The following is a 19,160-nucleotide window of genomic DNA, read 5'->3' as shown; positions in this document are numbered from 1 at the left end:
TCTTCAGTTGGCTATGGTGTGAGGAAGGAATCCTATCAGGCATCCATCAGATTTCCAAAACCACCACTCAGCTAAAAATCCCAAGCCATTCATCAAGAATTTACTTCAGCTGAAAACAATGTAACTTAATACTAACAAACTTAAAATATTAGACAATAAACTAATTTCACTCACTTAACTTACTTAAACTCATTGAGTTACCCACCCTAATGTACATGCTCTGATGCCATATGGATTCACGTAACAATGCAGCACAGAGGGCTCTGGAGTCGAAACTAAGTTGCCCCTTCAGTATTTCTCACAAAGAAAAGTTTCTGCAGTTGATCTCTGGTTGAGGTGCACTAATTTCATTAACAGTCAGTTAAGCTGTCCCAGGCAAAACAGAGAAAGAAAAAGAGAGGCCCTCCTAAAATAAAAGAAAAGATGCATAAATTGCATTGCATTTTAAAATGTATGTTGAAGTACAGTAGTGAAGGAAGCCATTTGAAATTAGTGGGAGTTTCACCACTTCTTTGTACAGGTTTTGAATCGTGGCACATAAAATCAGGGTTTCATGATCTTCACAACCCATAGAAACTCCTACATAGCCACTTAAGACTTGCGTAAGTATGTGCCACATCAATGTGTTTATTCATGTGGTGATATCCATTTTTCCCTAACAATTCTGGACTGCCAGACCTCTGGAACAGTTGCTTGTGCATTTTGTTGAGCTCTGTTGTCACACTGGGCAATCTGAATTTGATGTGAATTTTCACAGAGAGAGTTTTGCTATCTGAGAATTCAGACAAGGAATGACAAGCTGGGACTCCACTGAACCTCCGTAGGCTTGGCAAGAGCATAATGGGATTCACTGCACTTAAGCTGGACAGCTAAAAATTAGTTGTTTTTGTCAAAGCAAGGGTCATGTTAATGGTGAGGTTAATACTGCACGTGGGGAGGGGGATCCATGACACTGTAAAGCAGATTCTAATAAGGGCAAAATAATTTGCCTCCTGAAAGTGGCTGTTTCTTTCCAATGACTGTCAAGGACAGCCTAGTGTGAGTGATCTGGACTTTTACGCATTAACTTTTAAATTAAAGGGCACATTTTCTCCATCTGCACAGTAATAACTTCGCAACACTGCAAAATCTAAACCAAGGTTCACCCAGGCTGACTCTGTAAGCAAGATGAGCGTGTTTCAGGGGATCCATGGGTCAGCCACAGTAAAACAAAAAGTAGAGTTGAAAAATTCTCATTCCCAATACTGATTTCATTTAGTGTTGGCAATATCGGGGTTAGAGCAGCGTTTTGTTGTGTTTGTTGATAAACATCTAGTAATGGCTGCACACCTGCTTCTTCAAAGGTGAACTGCCCTTTACAGAACAAGCTATGAATAGTCTGTCCCTCTACACTCCACACACCAAAGACAAAAGTCTCTTCCCAGGGCAATGGAGGCCCACGCCAGTCCAATAATTCCTCAGTGTACCATTTCTAAACAAATTTTTCTGATTTAAAAAAAAAGGACTTGGGGGAAATTCTGGATATTTTTGGTACTGAGTATTTTTACTTATTCACATTTAAGTCCTAAGCATTGCTACGTGGGAAAGGAAGATATTCCGATCACGGTTCATCCCAAAAGTCACATCCTCTCCCTCATGTATAGCTCAATGGCATTTAAAACAAGAGGGCTGGAGCATGTGAGCTGGGGAGACGTCACAGTGCACAGTTCGCTCGTATAACTGTGAGAGATGGGGTGTCCTGTGTGAAGGTCACTAGTGTGGTTATGGTTAATGACCTTACTCCATGGCAGGTCACAGGACTTCTGAAGCCTCAAAATGAACACAAAGCTAATTACTGCATCCCTGTGTTTACATACTGCATACGCCAATGGGTCATAACTCTGGCCTTTGTGAGCCTGAGTTACTATAATTGAGGAATCTGTCTTGTGAAGAGTTTGGTTGTTTATTTTCTGTTTGTTGCTGCCAAGAGGACCTCTCATTTCCTTTCCTTGCAGGGGTTTTGACTCTTTAACTTTAACACATTTCCAGCCTCCAAGAGTAAGGCTGGGAATCCGCTAGCTGCAACACGAAGTGAAATGGCGTCCTGGGGATGCCTTGAGCAAGGCAGGGCACGGACAGCACAGGGCTGCTCACTGCTGCGCGCCGGCAGACAGGGGTGCGATCTAGAAAAGAGGTCTGGGTGAGAAGGGTTAAGAGGGGAAAAATAGGACCGATATGAGTCAGAGTGATTTGTGAATCCAAAATAGCTAATAGTAGAGGATGTACTGGCTCTACAATTCAAGGGCTGAAATGGTTGGAAAAGCCATTTTTAAACTTTAATCATAGCATCTTCAAAATTTAATCACAGGCAGTTTTGAAAGTCTTATTAGGTTACTACCTGCAAACTGCGACCTTAAAATCTGAACTAATTAATAGCAATATTGCGTTTTGCTACAAGGATGTTTATTTTGTTTGTGTTAGTGTGAACATTAAATTCTCATCATAGCTTCCAGTTCTGACAGACACGTATCAACTGCAGGTAATACATACATGCTGCGTGCCTCTGCACATATGGTACTATACACGTATGCACACACTGCGTACGTGTGTACTGTGCCAAGGCTGTATTCTCTGAATAATATGCATCTCAATGAACAGTCGGGCTGAAAATGGCTGTGGCTATACACCAACCTGTCAGGCCCTCAGGTATCAAAATTGGTTTCAGCTTCGCAGGGTGCTGGGCTGATGCTGTCTCTGTGCTCCTCAGGAGATGTTCTCCTCTCCTGCTGCCAGCTCCTCTCTTGCCACCTTCTGTCTCCTCCTTGTCCTGGGGGGCCTGGGAGCAGAAGGGAGGTCGTTCAGCCGCCCTGAGGTCCTCCGGAGCATGCTATAATAAATGTGCTGGGTGCGCTGCTGGTAAACAGCATCAACCTCATATTAACAGGAACGGTGTCAAAGCTGAGAAAGAAGTGTGTGGTCAATTGTTCCTGTAAGGGAAGTGAATCAGAAAAAAAGCTGATTGCATTCTTCTATTAAAATGTGAACGATGTGAGAGCTGTTCTCCTCAGATCACTAAACCAAATAAGGGATAGAAATGAGCTCTTTTTCTCTTTCTGATCTTCCCTTCTGGTGCCTCCTTGTGCTCCAGAATTGGCTGGCTGACTATCTTTTAGATGCCTGAGCTCTGCAGGAAAAAGAGGAGGGAATACAAAGTTCTCATGAACCCCTCTTCCTTCCCCTCCCAAAGTGCCCAACAGGTATTCATTCAGCACCAAATTTCCAGCACCTGCCTAAAATCTTCCCTCTTGAATAAAAACGTTTGGGATTGAGAGGAGCAGCTCCAGCTTTAGAAGGTGAAATCCGCAGCTATGTCTATACTGCTAAAGAAAAGCAGGCAAAGGTCTGCTCCTTGGCCACAAGGCCAAGGGCCACCTCCTGGCTTGCATCCAAACTAGCTGGGGCTATTCCCTCTGTAGCACATTTGACTGGGGAAGAGGGACGGCTGTTGCAGGTCAAACAGAGTCCTAAAACAAACTACCAGTTATGCTGTGCAGACACGCAGGGGTCTGCCTGGTCTCTGGCTGTCTTCCCTGGTACAGCTGTACTTTACTGATCCATGGCACCTTCGCCTTCAGCGACTTCACATTGTTGAGTTTCAGGGAGAGGCAAACAGGAAACTGTGGCTACTCTCCCCTCTCAGCGCAGGGCAGAGACCACGTGCAAAAGAGCGGAGTATCGTTCTCTCTTACCCCACATCACTTCCTTGCTCTGCCTGCACATCCTCACGTACCCATCTTTCTCTCCACACTGGTCCTTCTATCACTTCTCGCAGTCGATGCTTCCACAGTTCTTGCCCTAACTTCTAGTGCTTTAAGGAGCTCTTTCTGAGGGAGGGACATGTTTGTCACAGCTGGAAGAGGAAATGAGCATCTTCCAGGCTGTGTGCCACAGCAAGAGATCTTGACAACTTCTTTCTCTTGACTCTCCAGAAGACCACAGCGAGGTGTTTTCTCACCTTTGGGCAATATTACCACAAAGTAAACGTGAAGGGAAGTGGCTGCTGACAGCAGGGCTCACCGGGTCCTTGCCACCTGGAGATCTAAAACCCTCATTATTTTGGCCTGTGTGTCCTGGAAAGAAGAACAAATGCAAGAGAGAAGTTTGCTAGCACATCTATCAAATTTAGTCCAAGAATGCAAAACATTTGGGGTATGTGAGCTAGAGAGTAAATCAGGCAGTGGATGTTTCAAGTCTAATGGTGACACATGCAGCACTGTTTAATCAGCCAAATCCTGGGCTGTGGAACACTTCCATGTATAGCAATGCTGTTATAACACTGCCAGTTGTGGACAGCAGTGGCACTCATTCATTATCGGGTTACAGCTGCCCTTCTTTTAAAGGGCCTGATCCAAGACCCACTGAAATCCCATTGACTTCAGAGTACTTTGGATCTAGCTGTAAAGAAGGGATTTTCAGCATTCCCTTGTAACAAAGCGAAAACAAGGGAGCACTTTTTGGCTGCTGTTTCTCCTCATCTTTCTGGATATTTGCCTGTTCTTCCCCACCCAGACAGCTCTGTTTGCTTTTCGCCACCCAGGTCTCCGCATCTCCAGTCTCGTCGTCTCTTCTCAGCTCACTCTCTCTGCCAGCTCTGACACCTGATGTAGCCTTCGGTCTGCTTAGGCTGCCACCTCCCAGCTCTCTTCCAACCTCAGAACTTTGAAAAAGAAAACATTCGCTCTGCCATAACTTTCCTTTACAAAGGTCCAAAGGAGCTTCAGAGCGTTCCCAATGAGATGATAACATCCAATGTTATTATCAGAGATTGTAAAGATCAGGAGAGAGGTTGTGGGAATCTCTGTCATGGAAGATTTTTAAGGAGGTTAGACAAACATCCATCAGAGACAGTCTAAGTATAGTAGTTCAGCTTCATAGCCTAGTAAGGGACTTGATAATGCTTTGATAAGCATTTCTAAAATTGCTACAAAATTTCCACAAAATTTTTTCTTGCCTGTTGCCTTCTGTAAGACTTCCACAGAGACACAGCGTACTGCACATTTACAAAGCACAAATCCAAGTATCTCTGTCCATTGACGTCAATATAAGGCCTCCTGCTGTCTTTACCAAGCTCAGACTTTTATTTGGGCCCAAGTCAAAGAACTGAAACCAACTTTCCTTTCATTTTGTCCAGTTTAGTCATTTGCATTGCTGAGATATCTGTTCATCTTCCTCTTTGCATTCATCAACTTTGAATTATTGTTATAGGAAGAGTATAGGGCTGGAATTTCTTACAGAAAATTTCAGTGAACTTGTTACACTAATTCACCAGAGATACAAGCTACCACCTCTCTGCCAATGGAGCTACGTATATTTTAAGAGCAGACGAAGATGTGACCCATGAGGCACATATTGCTGTATGCTTGGGCCTGAAAAAAAATAAGCTAATTTTAAGGACTGATGCAAACAAGTATTATTTTTCAGTAATTTTTGCTGAAGCAATTTTTCAGTGGCAAGAAATTAAAGGGGAGGGAAAAAAAACATTTATCATTTAAAGATGTGGTGGCCATGCAAAATTCAGAAAAAGCATTTCCTAAATTTCCTATTTTTAGTTCCTTGAAATCCAAAATGGTAGCAAAAGAATTAACCAGAGGTCCACAAGTGAAATATATACAGGTGATATTAAGGCTAGAATTTAACGATTAACTGTGGGGATTTTTCTATTGTTTTTTGGTTTACAAGCAAAATGACCCAGTAATGAAATTTCTCAATTCTAATCTAATCCTTCCCAATATCTATGGCAAACAGTAGCTTCAGTATAAAGATTTACAGCTACAGTTATGTCTCTGCTTTGTTCTTAAGCATGTATTTACTTCTGCCCATTTGCTTTCTGAAATTCTCTCTCTCATTTGTCATCTGAAGAACTCCATTTAAAAGGAAAACAGGCTTCAGACATGAAACACAGCTACATTCCTGAAACATGAGATGAACAACCTTTAATTCACGCAACCTTTCATTTACAGTAATGTTTAATGGATGGGCCAGTTTCATTATGGACAATGCCTCTCCCTGTCATTAGCCTGCAGAAAGGTCTAAAACTCTTAAGCATTTAAAGGAACGCTGTTTCAGGCTCTGTATTCCCTCCTTCCCTCCCTCCCCCGCTCCACATCACCCCTCCTGACTGCTCTTGTTCTAAAGTGCATAATCTAAACGCTGTACTCTGCAAATTGCACTTATTGTTGGCTTCGAGCTTCGAAGGACCCTTCTGAACACTTTATACAAACCCTAACAAGGTCAAAGCTGGAAAAATCTCAGCTGGTGGACTTGGATCCCATGAGCTAGTGACCATTTATAATTAATATTAATGAATGGCAGATGACAGATGTTTATTGCTTAAGTAGAAATGTGTATTGCTAAACCAGAAGGATTTCGTTTAAATCCACAGGAACTGACTTTATTTCTTGTACGGATGTGGGTGGTGGGAGGGAATGCCAGTGGGTGATCCAGCCCCTGCTACCTTTAAGCATGAGCAAGGAAACGATACTCTGTAAAGAAGGATCCTGACCTCTCTATTTGGCTGAAGCATGATGTTTGGTGCTTCAAAACATTAATTGAAGTAAGGAGGACTCTCTGTCCACTTCAGTGGCTCTGATTTGCAGCAGTAGTGGTTCTTATCCGTAGATCCCAAAGCACTTCCGAAAATTAAGGAACTCTCACCTCCATTTTACAGTTGTGGAACCTGAGGAAGTCATATGGAGACTATATTATAAAGAAAAAAAGGTTCGTCACTGAGACGAAGGACTACATTCCCAGCCACAGTATATTTTACGTTGCTGGATTTTTTTGCCCAGTGATCTTAAATCAAACTAAAGCTATGATGGATAAATCTCTTAAGTTTAAATGTGACATAGTGGAAGATGCAATATGGAGATGGAAGAGTCTCTGTGAATCCCTCTGAATACTACAGGCTTAAGGTTGATGGAACCTCTATTTTCTAACTGAAAACAACTCACTCTTTCAGAGCACATAAATTAACTTCCTGGACATAGAGACATCTTGGGTAACATTTTCAAAAGTGCATGAACAATTTTAAGTAACTTCTTAGAGTTTCTGGTTGAGGTTGGAGTAAGGGTCTATTTGCTCTGGATTCTTTGGACAAAGCATCCTGCTCCTTTTATTATCTTACTACAGTATGTGTGCACCAACTGTTTGATGTTTTCTTGCCCCTGAGATTTCTACACTTCTGTATGACAGTATATAAAGTGTTTCTGAGCATGTCATACCAGACCCTTGCAAAATATTACTGGTTTTAGTGGCTACAGGATTGGTCTCAGACGTTATAAAAGAGTGCCTAAGGAGTTGCTAGCAAAAGCAGGTAGCTCTCAGATCTGTAGAAATAGTGAGTAGTTTCTCCTTTTGACTAATGTAAAAGTTCTTGGAGCAGGCAGGAAAGTTATTAGTTAGTTTTAAAGAGAAGCATGAACATATTAGTTGACTAGTATACAGTGGGCTTCTTCATCTGGAGGCAGGAGGCAGCTGGAAAGAGAGAGTGCTGGTCCCCACAGTCCCAGTTTTCAGAGGCTAGAGAAGGTCCTGACTTCTTGCAATACATTGTAGTACAGAAAATTTCACTCACTGGACTTTTGCTTCGGGTTCCCTAGAACCTTTTTGCAGCCCTACAATTTGGCTCCTGTAACCAGCCCCGCCTGTGTACACCCCACAGGCACACCTGGAAGTGTAAAGCCTTGGAGTGTTACCAATTTACCAGCACTGTTGCAGCACCCTTAAGACACCAGCCAAGCACCAAGCAGAAAAACAAAACATGCCTACAGCAAGTTTTGCTGAACTGCCACTGTGTACTGCTGGTAGGAACTGTGCTAGACAGGACACAGGGCAGATCTCCTGGTGGAGTGGCTAAGGGGTTACAGACTTTCCTTAGCGCTTGGTGATGCCCTCTGTCATGAGAGGCTGCTTTCTCATCTCGGTGGGGGCTGCATCTCCTCTAACCTTTGGGCCACGCAACCTCGTTCGTATCCCATCTAAATGGCGTGGTGGTCAGTTTATAAAGTATACTAAGTGAAGTGGACTGCAGTGATGCACTGTCACATGGCATACTCATTCTTCACATTCCACTTCAAGCTACTCATAAAGCCGGCTGCTCACTTCAGTGTGCAAAGCCTATGTTACTACAAACAGCTCTAAACACACAGTTCATTCCCAGAGGGATCTAAAAAGAATAAACTTATCACATTCTTGGGAAAAAAAAAAAGAAGACAAGACAGCCTGGATAAAATTTATATGGACAATTTCTATCTGTGATTCATTTTAAATTGAAGACTTATGGACAATGTTAAAATATTTGTATTCAAGTTTTTTTCATGCATGTCCTCCACGACCCCTACTTAGAAATCTTTTTTTAAATATTTTATAGGGCTGAATTTTCCAAAGGAATGGAAAATACCAGATTATCAAAGTCATCACATTTCCCAGAAACTTGCTGATTTCAGTGAAGCCCCAGTGGAAAGTAGGCAGGTTTTGAACCGACTTTGCCTTTGTGTTAGATTTCTGCCTGGTATCCTGCTGGCTTGTCCATTGGGTTGGCCTTTGGCAACCCACCTGGCAGACTGACAAGGACTCAAGAGGCTGAAAACTTGAGATCCCTTTGACAGCATCTTGGTCACCCGAGCCCGCCGAGCTTCCTAGGGCTAAACTCTGAATCACTTTGGCATAAAAATTTCCTGAGCCTTTTTCAGAGGCAGCCCAAGAGTCTTGGTGATCCCAATTCCCTTCTCCACAAGCTGCTCTCTACCTGGTGAACTGCCAGGTATCCTCTCAGTAGGTGAGAAAAACTCTTCAGAAACATATGGAGATGGCCAAAGTGAAATGTCATGTCACCCTTTTTGAAAGGGGACCTTCGGAATGCCTGATCTGTATGAAATTTAGAAACCTGATCTGTCATTTTAATCAGCATGAAAATGTATTTGGAAATATTGGCACTACCTAGAGAGGGGAGGATCAATGCTTTGGCCAGCTGAAATAGTACACACACATTGGAGACACAAAACAGAAAGAAACAGTCATTTTTCAACACCTTGTTTTGAAAAGTATCCTTGAAAGCAAATTCTCCCTTCATTTACACCAGAGACCAACCTTGGTGACCTCCGCGTGTTTGAGCAAGTACAACAGAGGGCAGAATCGGGCCTCCAGCAAATTTAAGTAACAGCACCCTGGCTCTCGGCTGAGGGTTTTGCTGAGTGGATCCATCAGGGGCTGCCGTCCCCCTGCGTGTTAGCTACTGCCGACCGGCTGATCCATCCATCAGGCTGGCCTGGGTTACCTGTGGGACGCGCAGGGGCTCCCGTCTACCTGTCAGCACAGGTGTCACCCCAGGCGGGAACACAAACAAACCGTGCTTTGGGCGGAGGGGACAAGTGAACCGTGCAGAGCGGGGCCAGAGGTGCATCCTGTTGACTCCTCGTCTTCTTTTACCTTCCTGGCACATCAGGAAACTTAAGGAGATGTAAGGAGGGGGCTCCAGGGGGAGTGCATAGCTGCACCTATACCAGCAAATGAAACGGTGGAAGATGCCCGGTTCCCCGGCCCTGGCGTCTAGTGCCAGGGCAGGAACTGCTCGCCTGGCCCAAGTGTTAGACGCGGCACTTGCAAATCCCCTTCAGGATCCGTACTCAGTCATCGGTATAGCCCCGCTCCAAGCTGTGGTCACTTAGGGAAAAAGGCATTCTTACGGATGCATCCAAACACTGGGGTTATATAAGTATCTTCTGAATTGGCAGGTTACATTAATGCAATCAGTTTAAGTAAAGCCAAGGAAAATGTCTTTTCTTGTTTATCCCTCCCTTCAGAGCACTCCGAGTACAAATTTGAGTACTAAAGAAACAAGTTTCTTTGGGTGTTTTCTCCTTTTTACTATTGTACTAGAAAGAGTTCAAATGTCTGCTGAGGCACTAGCATCTGTCTCTTATCATGTATAACTTTTCTTGATTATTTCTAGAGAGGCAGACTAAACATGCAGCTCTGACATAATGCAGCATCACATTTTTATTTCTGGTTTGCTCAAAAGCCTGCACCAGCTGAACTAAGTCTCTAAAAAGGACTATATTTATGACCTCAATCTGGGCTAATGGGAGGGCTTGGATTGTTGCTGCCTAAAAGGAAAACAAGCTATTATAGATTTCTGCCAATATCCTGATGCTCTAACAACAGGGTAAGCGTTTTTGGTACCAATGACTACTATCACCAAGCTTTGTATTGGCATCTGATTCCGTTAGTCTTAAAAGAGGCTTATAAGGTGCATTTGGACACTCATCTACCTTTTTGCCACTTTTAGGAGAGCTGTAAAAATCAAATCCCATTCAGAAGCCACCATTAAAAATCTCAAAGCAAGCTTGACGAGAAAATGCGACTTTCCTAAATACCAGCATGGTGTATGTCACTTCTTGTCCTAAGCAATGTGGAGTGGCTTTCTGCTCTGCTAACTAGCCATTACTTTCCTGTCTTTGGAAGCTGCATTCAGAGTTTATAAGCTGCGGGTTCTTATAAGATAAAAACTGTTATTTAATTATAAAATTGCTGTTGTTAGCACAACATTAGTCCTTATTAAAACAAGGCTGCTAACAAATTCCCTTAGTCCCAACAGACAAGTGCAAAGGAAATAAATCCCCACAGGCTCTGGTTTGAAGAGACAGCAGTAAATGTCTCCACAAACAGCAAACAGAACTCATTATAGAAATCCTCCTCCTCTGGCTGCTTCTTTGACTGGAGGATATTCTTGTATTTTCAGGCACTGGCAATGTCTTTTCTATGGCACAGGAAAGGCAGATCCAGCTCATTTCTATTGCAAAGAGGTCATCAGAAGACAGTTAAGGCAGGGACTTGCCATAAGCCTTGCTTATGAGCTCATGAGTGTAGCAGTGTCATTTCCCAAGCAGCCCTGAAAAGAAACGATCCCTTGCTACTTCCCATACACCTAATGGGATACAACTTGCTCTTTATCTGCTACAGCCCCAAAGCCTGACATCTCCTGTCTCAGCATAGCTGATCTGCTCAGCCTCCTCTCTTTCCTCTCTGCCTGCTTTATGCAAATGGCTGTTGTGCAGGCCTGATCTATTCCTGTATTTAGACACAACATTCTCGTTCCCCCTAACGTGCCTGCCTCAGCATTGTCCTTTTCTTGCAAAGACAGGCTAGCACACACAACATAAATAAGAACATTTTTCAAGTGAATGCAATCTAGTAGTCCAGATCCTATTTTCAGAGGCAAATGAAGCTGAAGCATCCTAAATCTCATAGAAAGACTTCTGTAGGTCTCAGGCTCCAACATCACCTAGAGTCTACATCTAGAGAAGTATTTCCATTTTCAAGAGGAGATAGGGCATGTAAGTACAAGTTAGTCACCAAGTCCCCTAATGCAGTTGCTCAACCATAAGTGTCGATATCATTTGAGGTATCTTGGGTTATCTAAGATCACCACATAGGACTGTGGATGACACATGCCTTAAGACCTGTTTCCATCTGGACTGGTATGAAGAAGCCAGGTAGGCTGTCCTCATGCATCTCAACAGCAGGAGAACCTATGTTTGGCCAAATTAATTGCTCCTTGAATGCCTTTGGACCTTAGCTCCTTTAAAATTTTTACCTATATTCACTCCAGCAGTCGGTGCATCTTCAAGAGTAAGTAAGGCCAGGAGATACACTGAGCCATGTAGCACCTAGGTAATTCTGAAGTTGTTGACCCTTGCCACTCTGGTCACCTGAAAATCTAGTGATTACAAAATAGGGCCACTGTAACTAGGAAAACAATGATTGCTGATAACAAAGTTATGCTGTTTAAACTTCAAAAAGACATACCAGATGAATCAGCCACTAATGGCTTGTGAATGAAAGGAGAATGTCCTTTGCATCACTGGGCAGTTGGGGGTTTGGAGGACTGTTACTTGGCAAGTAGTATGAGTACCTGCTACAGCCTGTGTTCCAGAAAAAAATGTGTCACTTCTCTTGAAAATGAGAGTGATCTACTCATTTGCATAATATGACACGAGTTTATTGTAGATGGAGCTGTAGTAAGCGTTTTTAGAGCCTGGGGCATGCTCCTCTTACTGGTATCTTCGCTCAGCACGTCATGCTGTTGTTGTCCAGGTCGTGTCATGAGGAAGGGGTGACAGACTTTTAGTCTAAGAGGACTAAAAAATGTCTCTGAGAAGGGTGTGGATAGGTGGGAAGGAGGGCAAGACACAGTGGTGGCACTTAGCCCCCAAGTTTTGTCCCCGTATCCCGTCGGGTACAGAGGTATCGGGGCACCGGTACCGGAGCGCTGGGGCTGACAGCGCTCCAGTAGCTGGGAAAGTGCTGAGAGGTCAGCCGAGGCTGTGAGGGGTGTGAAAGAACACTGTGGCACGTTACAGCTGTGGCTTGTGGTCTTTTATTATAGCTCTTCAGCTTATTACAGTGTAGTGGGAAGGATTTTGTGGTCCGTGGTGACATGCACAGTAAAAGCACCGGGACCCTTCCAGATAGGGGCTGATTACGTCAGTGCCTGCAACCCTGCCAGGCACAGTTCAGCGACTCCTCTTGCCCCTTCTGCTCTCCCAGGGTAAATTTCTTCATGGGAGTGATCTCTCCAAAAGAAATATGATCATCCCAAATGCCTGACGCCAGATTCTCATCCCTCTGGGGTTTCCATGAGACCTACCCTGTGACACCCCCCACTAAAGCGAAGCAGTTTGCACAATCAGATTTTATGCCTTCCTACGGTGGTTTGGGGTTTCAGTGCCCACGGAAGGGAGAAGTGAACAAATATGCTGCTCTGAGTTCCCTGTAGTAATTACAGCTGCATATAATAGGGTGGGACTAAGTGACAATGCCTAAAGTAGATGAAATCTGGAACCTGCGGTAGTTAATCCACGTCAGCCGTGATTTTTTCAGTAACTAACTGTCTCTCACATGGTATTCTTAAGTACCAAGTTCTCCCAAGTCGTCACCAACCCTTCCCCCCTTTACTCCATAAAATATGGCTATAGGTCTAATGGAAACACCACATCTGATGCAATAATGCAAAGACTTCTCTGAAATAATCTGGCTTGCATACTTAAAGATGTATTCAGACATGGATTGCATAAATACAGATGCAGGGATTTCTTTGACCAGGGGCTGTAAATTAGATTAACAAGAACTCAGCACCTTCAAGCTGATTTGACATGTAATTATACTGTTCTCTGAATTAATTTCATGTCTGCAGTTAATTTGAACTACTGCACTTCTCAAAATTATAGCATGTCTGTAGATTTTCTTCAATATACAAAGCTGCTATTATTAGAAGCAGTAAAGTATCCCCTATCTACAAGAAAATTCACTGGACAGTGCCTACAGACTAATTCTTCCACTACAGCTGGTTGTACGAAGCTTCAGTTCTGGAACAAAAGCTACTTTAATGCCAAATAATTACTTCACAGAACTATTAGAATCTTGTGAATCCTCATCTTCATGAGCAAAACATTCTCTTGGAAAATGTTTGACTATCTCCTATTTAAAAAGACTTACCCTCTTTTTTCTTTTCTAATTTTGAAAGGTTTTATTGAATCCATAAGAAGACATAAACGTTTGTAGTGTTAGTCATCACTATAAGAGAACTCTATAACCCATCAGGAAACAGTAATATTCCCATGTTGTGGCACAACACACTGCCTTTTTTTACATCCTCTTCCTGGCACACTGAAAAAAGTTCATCGCGTACGCAACATAAAGCACAGACAGACGATGTAACAGCAGACAAGACGCGGAGGAAGGGAATTGGACAGGAAACACTCGTCCCTAACTCCCGAGGAAAATAACTGGACGGCAGAGAGAAGGAAACCTCCACGCATGCGGAGAGCCGTTCGCTTCACCCCGGCCTTGCAGCAGCCGGCCCCCGAGGGCGGAGGGCCGGCGCTGCCCCCCCCGCCGCGGGCTCCCCCGCCGCCGCCGCCGCCGCCGCCGCCGCCGCCCGCGCACGCACGGGCCTGGCGCGGCACCGCGGCGCCCCCTCGCGGGCGGCCCCGGCCCCCGCCTCCCCCCCCCCCCCGCGCCGGGCCCGCTGCCGAGGGGAGACCTTCGTTTAAATGCAGTACAGCCACGTGAAAAGGCACTGAGATACAGCTATAGATATAGAGGCATAAATTGCTGCATGTTCAAACACAGAAGGATTTGCTAACGACAGCATTCTACACAAGGGAAATAATTGAAATTTCGGGAGAATATTTTCTTCTAAGTTTTACATTATTGCATCATTTACTTCTTTGGTGAGCTTCAGTTTTAATGTTGTCCTTGCCTTTTCTTCTTCAAATGCAAAGTAGTTCAGAGATGAACCTGTAAACCTAACGGCCCATGTCATTTTTGCACTTTTCATTTCACAGACAGCCAAATGCCCAAATTTCCAATGAATTTCCACAACTTCTGGCGTCCAGCTCAATGTGCTGTTATGAAGTGGGCTTCAGCAAGCAGTAGGAAGAAGAAAAAATATTCAGGGACAAATCTCTGGGAAGAAGAAAGCAGGGATATGGATGGGGGAGAGATGCATGCAAAAATTTGGCTCCAGCTACTCCCCAATGCTAGCAGATAACTGCTGTCCCTTGGGTCTAAACTGAACCAAGGACTGACTGGAAGTAACATTATATTGTCATATAAAAACTACCACTAAAATAGTGGTGAAAGGAGCTAACAACCAGCCTGGACAAAGCTGACCCTTCTATGCTTTATGGCATTACCAGAACAGCACAGGTCTAGAGGGCAGATTCTTTCACAAATGGCAACAGCATGAAGATGATGGCATTAAACCACGTATAAAATTGCACAGAGGACTCCAACCTAGTTATCCTCAGAGTAGACGAGAATGAGGACTGAGTTTTAAGTATTTTCCAGAGACCAGTTTTGCTTGTCCTCTATAATGACACCAGTCCGATTAAAACAGATACAGTGAAGCCATGCCTAGATAAGTCTCTACCTAGACAGAGATAGTGTATTCTTAGTATATTCACACACATACATATAAATACGTACATCCTGATCCATGACTGAAAGGGAAACCATTAAATGTCATTCCAACATACTTAAAGAATTGTGGCTAGGAATTCACAGCTGAAGGATTTTGGCTAATCACCAAGTGAACAATGTCAAACACTGAATGTCTGGACAGTTTCCATTCAAATAACATTTCATCTTGGGCCAACTGTATTTACAAACCACTGGAACGAAATTCCATACTGTCATTTATCCATTAGTAAGAGACAGCATTACAGCTGGGTAAGACGCAGGCTCACTTCTGCCTGGAGCTCTCCCAGCTCTCCCAGTGGTGGTAGCTCTCGCTGAGCCTCGCATGCCCATTCTGCAGGTCTCCCTTGCTCACCTCTGTGCATCTTAGATGGCATTGCCAAATTCAGAGAGGGATTCTGCAGGTATGTGGGCATATATTGGGGTAATCTCTGACTGGTTACCTAAAATTTGAGGTGCTATTTTACATTTAAAGCTTTACTGCATGTTTCAGAAACAACAGATGAGAAGTGCAGATGTTTGTCCCTACTTGACTTAATATGTGTGTCTAAACCTTCCCTTGCTCTCTGGTCTCAGGCAGTGATGGTAAGGAATGGAGAAGCTGTAAAATAAGCCCACAGAGCTACACAACAAGAAGAGGATACAGCATATCCTCACATCTTAGTCTTACTCCTTGCTTTCTGCCTTCTCTTCACCTCCTCTGAATCTCTCTCCCTTTATCTGACCTAGTCCTCCTTGGACGGTCATCTGTTCTCAGAACAAAGCCACTGCCCCTGCACCTACTCCCCCACTGTGACCTACTCCCATAGAGCCCATCGAGGCACCAAAAACTCCCAGCTCTGGTTTTGAGTCTGGAATGGGCACAATTCCCTGCACTCAGCATCTTCTACAGCAAGAGCTATTGCCACGCTTGTGTAACTCCCCCAGCATTTGTGTACGAAAGCCGGGATTATCTCTGTTGATATTTAAAAGCAAAAAGTATTTTTGCTGTAACAAAGAGGGATAGATTATTTTCAGTATTACCGTTACTATGATATCATAAAACAGAGTTTGGCCAGATGCTTTTCAATACTTGTCCAGAAATTTCTCCATGTAAGGAGGCATACAGGTCAGTATGACATTGTATCATGAAAGTCTCAAGCGAGGTTGCTTTTGAAGACATCATTGGGATTCATCTAACCACAGGTGAATTTCAGCTGCGTAGCTCAGTAGATGAACCAGTTCCACACTGAAAAAATCTAATCTGTTTTAGGCTTGTGTGTACATACAAGTTCGATTCAAAGTCATACCTGCACTGGTTTGCAAAGCAAATAGAAGGAATGGAATCATAGAATCACAAAATCTTTTGGGTTGGAAGGGATCTCTGAAGATCATCTAGTCCAACCCCTCCCTGCCATGGGCAGAGACATCTTTCACTAGATCAGGTTGCTCAAAGCCCCATCCAGGCAGACCTTGAACACTTCCAATGATGAGGCATCCACAACTTCTCTGGGCAGCCTGTTCCAGCATCTAACCACACTCAGCAAAAAGAATTTCTTCCTTATGTCCAAGCATAAATGCACTAACAATATCATCTCCACAGCCAATATACAAAGTTTTAATGTTCCTAAGGGGACAGGAAGCTTTACTGGAGAGGTCTGTAGCAGTGAAAATCCTCAACATCTTACCTTTATAAATATTTAAAGCAATAAAGTACTTGAATACCTAATTTTGTAACGATGGTCTAAAGCTTGACTTGAGACTTGGAATACCACTTTTTAGTCTGAAGAGGGTCACATACCTGTGCTGGAGCTGACACTTTGTTGTGGGATTCATGTTGCAATGCCAAGAATCCCCCGGCATGTGGGTGTGGTGGGGGTTAAGGGAGAGAAGAAGGATTTTTAAAAGACATAGATGCTGAGCATTGGCAGTGGAGTAACATGATGGCTAATTTCCTCTCACCACATGCTCTGGGTCCCAGCCCAAAATAAATTCAGACCAGTCAATAGTTAATGCTACCTGGCTTCAGCCATAGATGTCCCCAAAACCAGCTGTATTTTGGTGGAGTACATGGAGCTGTGCCCCTGGCTGTGGGAGACAGGCTATGAGTGCGTGAGATATTTATACCAGCTCTAAAGCACCGGGACTCCCCAGGGAGTTCTCGGCTCTTTGCTCAGAGTCAGACTGACGGGAGGTGCTAGCCCAGTGGCTGAATTTAGTAGTTTGATGAAGAGTTGGACATTTCTAAACACTAGTACTAGTGTCCAGCTTCTAACAGGACGTGCTAATCCAGCACCAGTTTTACAGGCTATGGCAAAGCGAGGGAGTCAGAAATTGCAACAGCCTGAGCAAACCTTCTAATGTGCCATCATTTTTATTTCAGGGAAAAAAAATAGGGAGGAGAAAAGAAAAAAGTCCAACAAAGACGAAAGCAAGGAGCCAAGACAGGAAAGCAAAGGGCGAGCAGCCCGAAGACAAAACCGAGAACAGAGGGAAAACAACAACAAAACGCAGCCGAAGAAAAGAAAAGCCCCAAATAAAGAACAGAACCTGGCACCCGTCGACACTGCACATTAACAGCCCTCCATGATTGTTTAAGTCTTATGATGCTGCTATCTCTACCAGATCGCCCTGACAGGTGCTCCAACCGTTCAGGCCGCAAATGGACAATGCTACCAGTTATTATTAAACTTTAAACAACATTCCAAATACTTCCTATATTCTCCAAGCAACCATAGTTTATTAAAGAGATTGACATGAGCCAAGGAAAAAAAAATCTAAAAATGGGATACTTTAAAACTGTTATATTATATGCTTCCATGCATCTGTAAAAGGCAATTAAGAAATTTTGTATATATTAATAATAGGGTATAAAATATAGCAATATAATAATGAATGACATTCAGATGAACAATGTTCTTTTTCTTTGTAAAATATTTTTCAAGTTATTGTTTAAGTATGAGGCAAGAGATATGTCTAAATCAAAGACGCAAATCGTATCCCTTCATATATTGTACATAAATATTAAGAGAAGGAGGAAAACGTTTCTGAAGAGCCAGTAGGAACCCAAGGTTTTATAACCTCTGGTGGAGCGGGATGGGATTGCCCTGTGGTTCCCTGGTCCGTGCTCCAGACGCAGGTGAGAAACACCAGCGGAAAGCTAGCAGGGCTTCACAAGCTGAGGGAAAAGAAGCAGAAGCATCTGCAGCTTTGAAGACTGAATCCCTGAGGCAGAAGGCGATGGAGCTGAGCTTGAACAGCGCTCTTATCTGTGGGACAACACAATGTTTTCTGGTCTAAACAGTGGTACCGTGTGTGCTGTTTTATGCTTTTTATACCTATGTGTAACTTAAGTCTACATTTCAAATCTTCTGGTGAATGACAAATCGTATTTGTAGGAGACAATGTTGAGTTAATAAAAACCAGAAAAATAGATCATGTAAGTATGTGTTTTTCACAGTGATGGTATCGCCTTTTCTACTGGGGGAGGGAATCATTTCATAGCTTCACAGACAGAAGAGAACACAACTTACATCCACAACATGCATCTGGTGAAAGAGTATCCATGACAATAAATCTATTGAAGGATAGAAATTACAACCTTCTGTCCAATTTTACTTAAATTCTTGTTCTAGTTCTTCTTTCTGACACAGCAGAGGTGAAAATCTCCATTGCTCAGAGGACAAACCAAACCCCTTGGTACCATTCTGGCTATATTAGTGGCTAGAGTGACCCACAAGTCAGGCTATGTTATACACTGACTTGCTGCTCAGAAATGGATTTACCCTTTACAGAAATACATTGAGGAACAAACATGCTTCATAGCACGTGTTTTGTTGCCATACTTTCCCCAAGGGCAGTTGTCATAGGGGTAACAGCCTGCCCAGTGTGGTGCGTGGACTAGAACACGTGGCAGGCGAGCCTTCCCAGCCTGTTCCCACCCCTATTGACTATTTCTGTTTCTCACAGTGAGTTTGACCTTAAAAAAGACCCTGCCCAACAGCGAGTTTGACCTTAAAAAAGACCCTGCCCAACACTGAAGCCTGTCTCTCAGGGTGAGGAAGCCTGACAGACAGGCTTCAGTGACTTTTGCAGGAATATCCTAATCATCCAGACAGCAATGCAGGGCAGTTTCCCACATTTTGCTTTGTAAGAGCTTTGTC

The 19,160-nt window shown here is 43.6% G+C and overlaps 1 protein-coding gene across 1 annotated transcript in view; it reads left to right on the top strand.

Moving 5' to 3' along the window:
* RSPO3 (R-spondin 3) overlaps positions 1-18,430 on the top strand; it is a 63,209-nt gene extending 44,779 nt beyond the window's left edge. Inside the window, exon 5 of the mRNA XM_050894994.1 lies at positions 17,381-18,430. Coding sequence (XP_050750951.1) covers positions 17,381-17,574 — 194 coding nt within the window. The 3' untranslated portion in view covers positions 17,575-18,430. The remainder of the gene's footprint in view (positions 1-17,380) is intronic.
* The last annotated feature ends 730 nt before the right edge of the window (positions 18,431-19,160 follow it).

The sequence above is a fragment of the Gymnogyps californianus genome, chromosome 3 (assembly GCF_018139145.2).
Source record: "Gymnogyps californianus isolate 813 chromosome 3, ASM1813914v2, whole genome shotgun sequence".
NCBI classification, from domain to species: domain Eukaryota; kingdom Metazoa; phylum Chordata; class Aves; order Accipitriformes; family Cathartidae; genus Gymnogyps; species Gymnogyps californianus.
The sequence above is the reverse complement of the archived record's forward strand: the minus strand, read 5'-3'. Positions and strand labels throughout refer to the sequence as shown.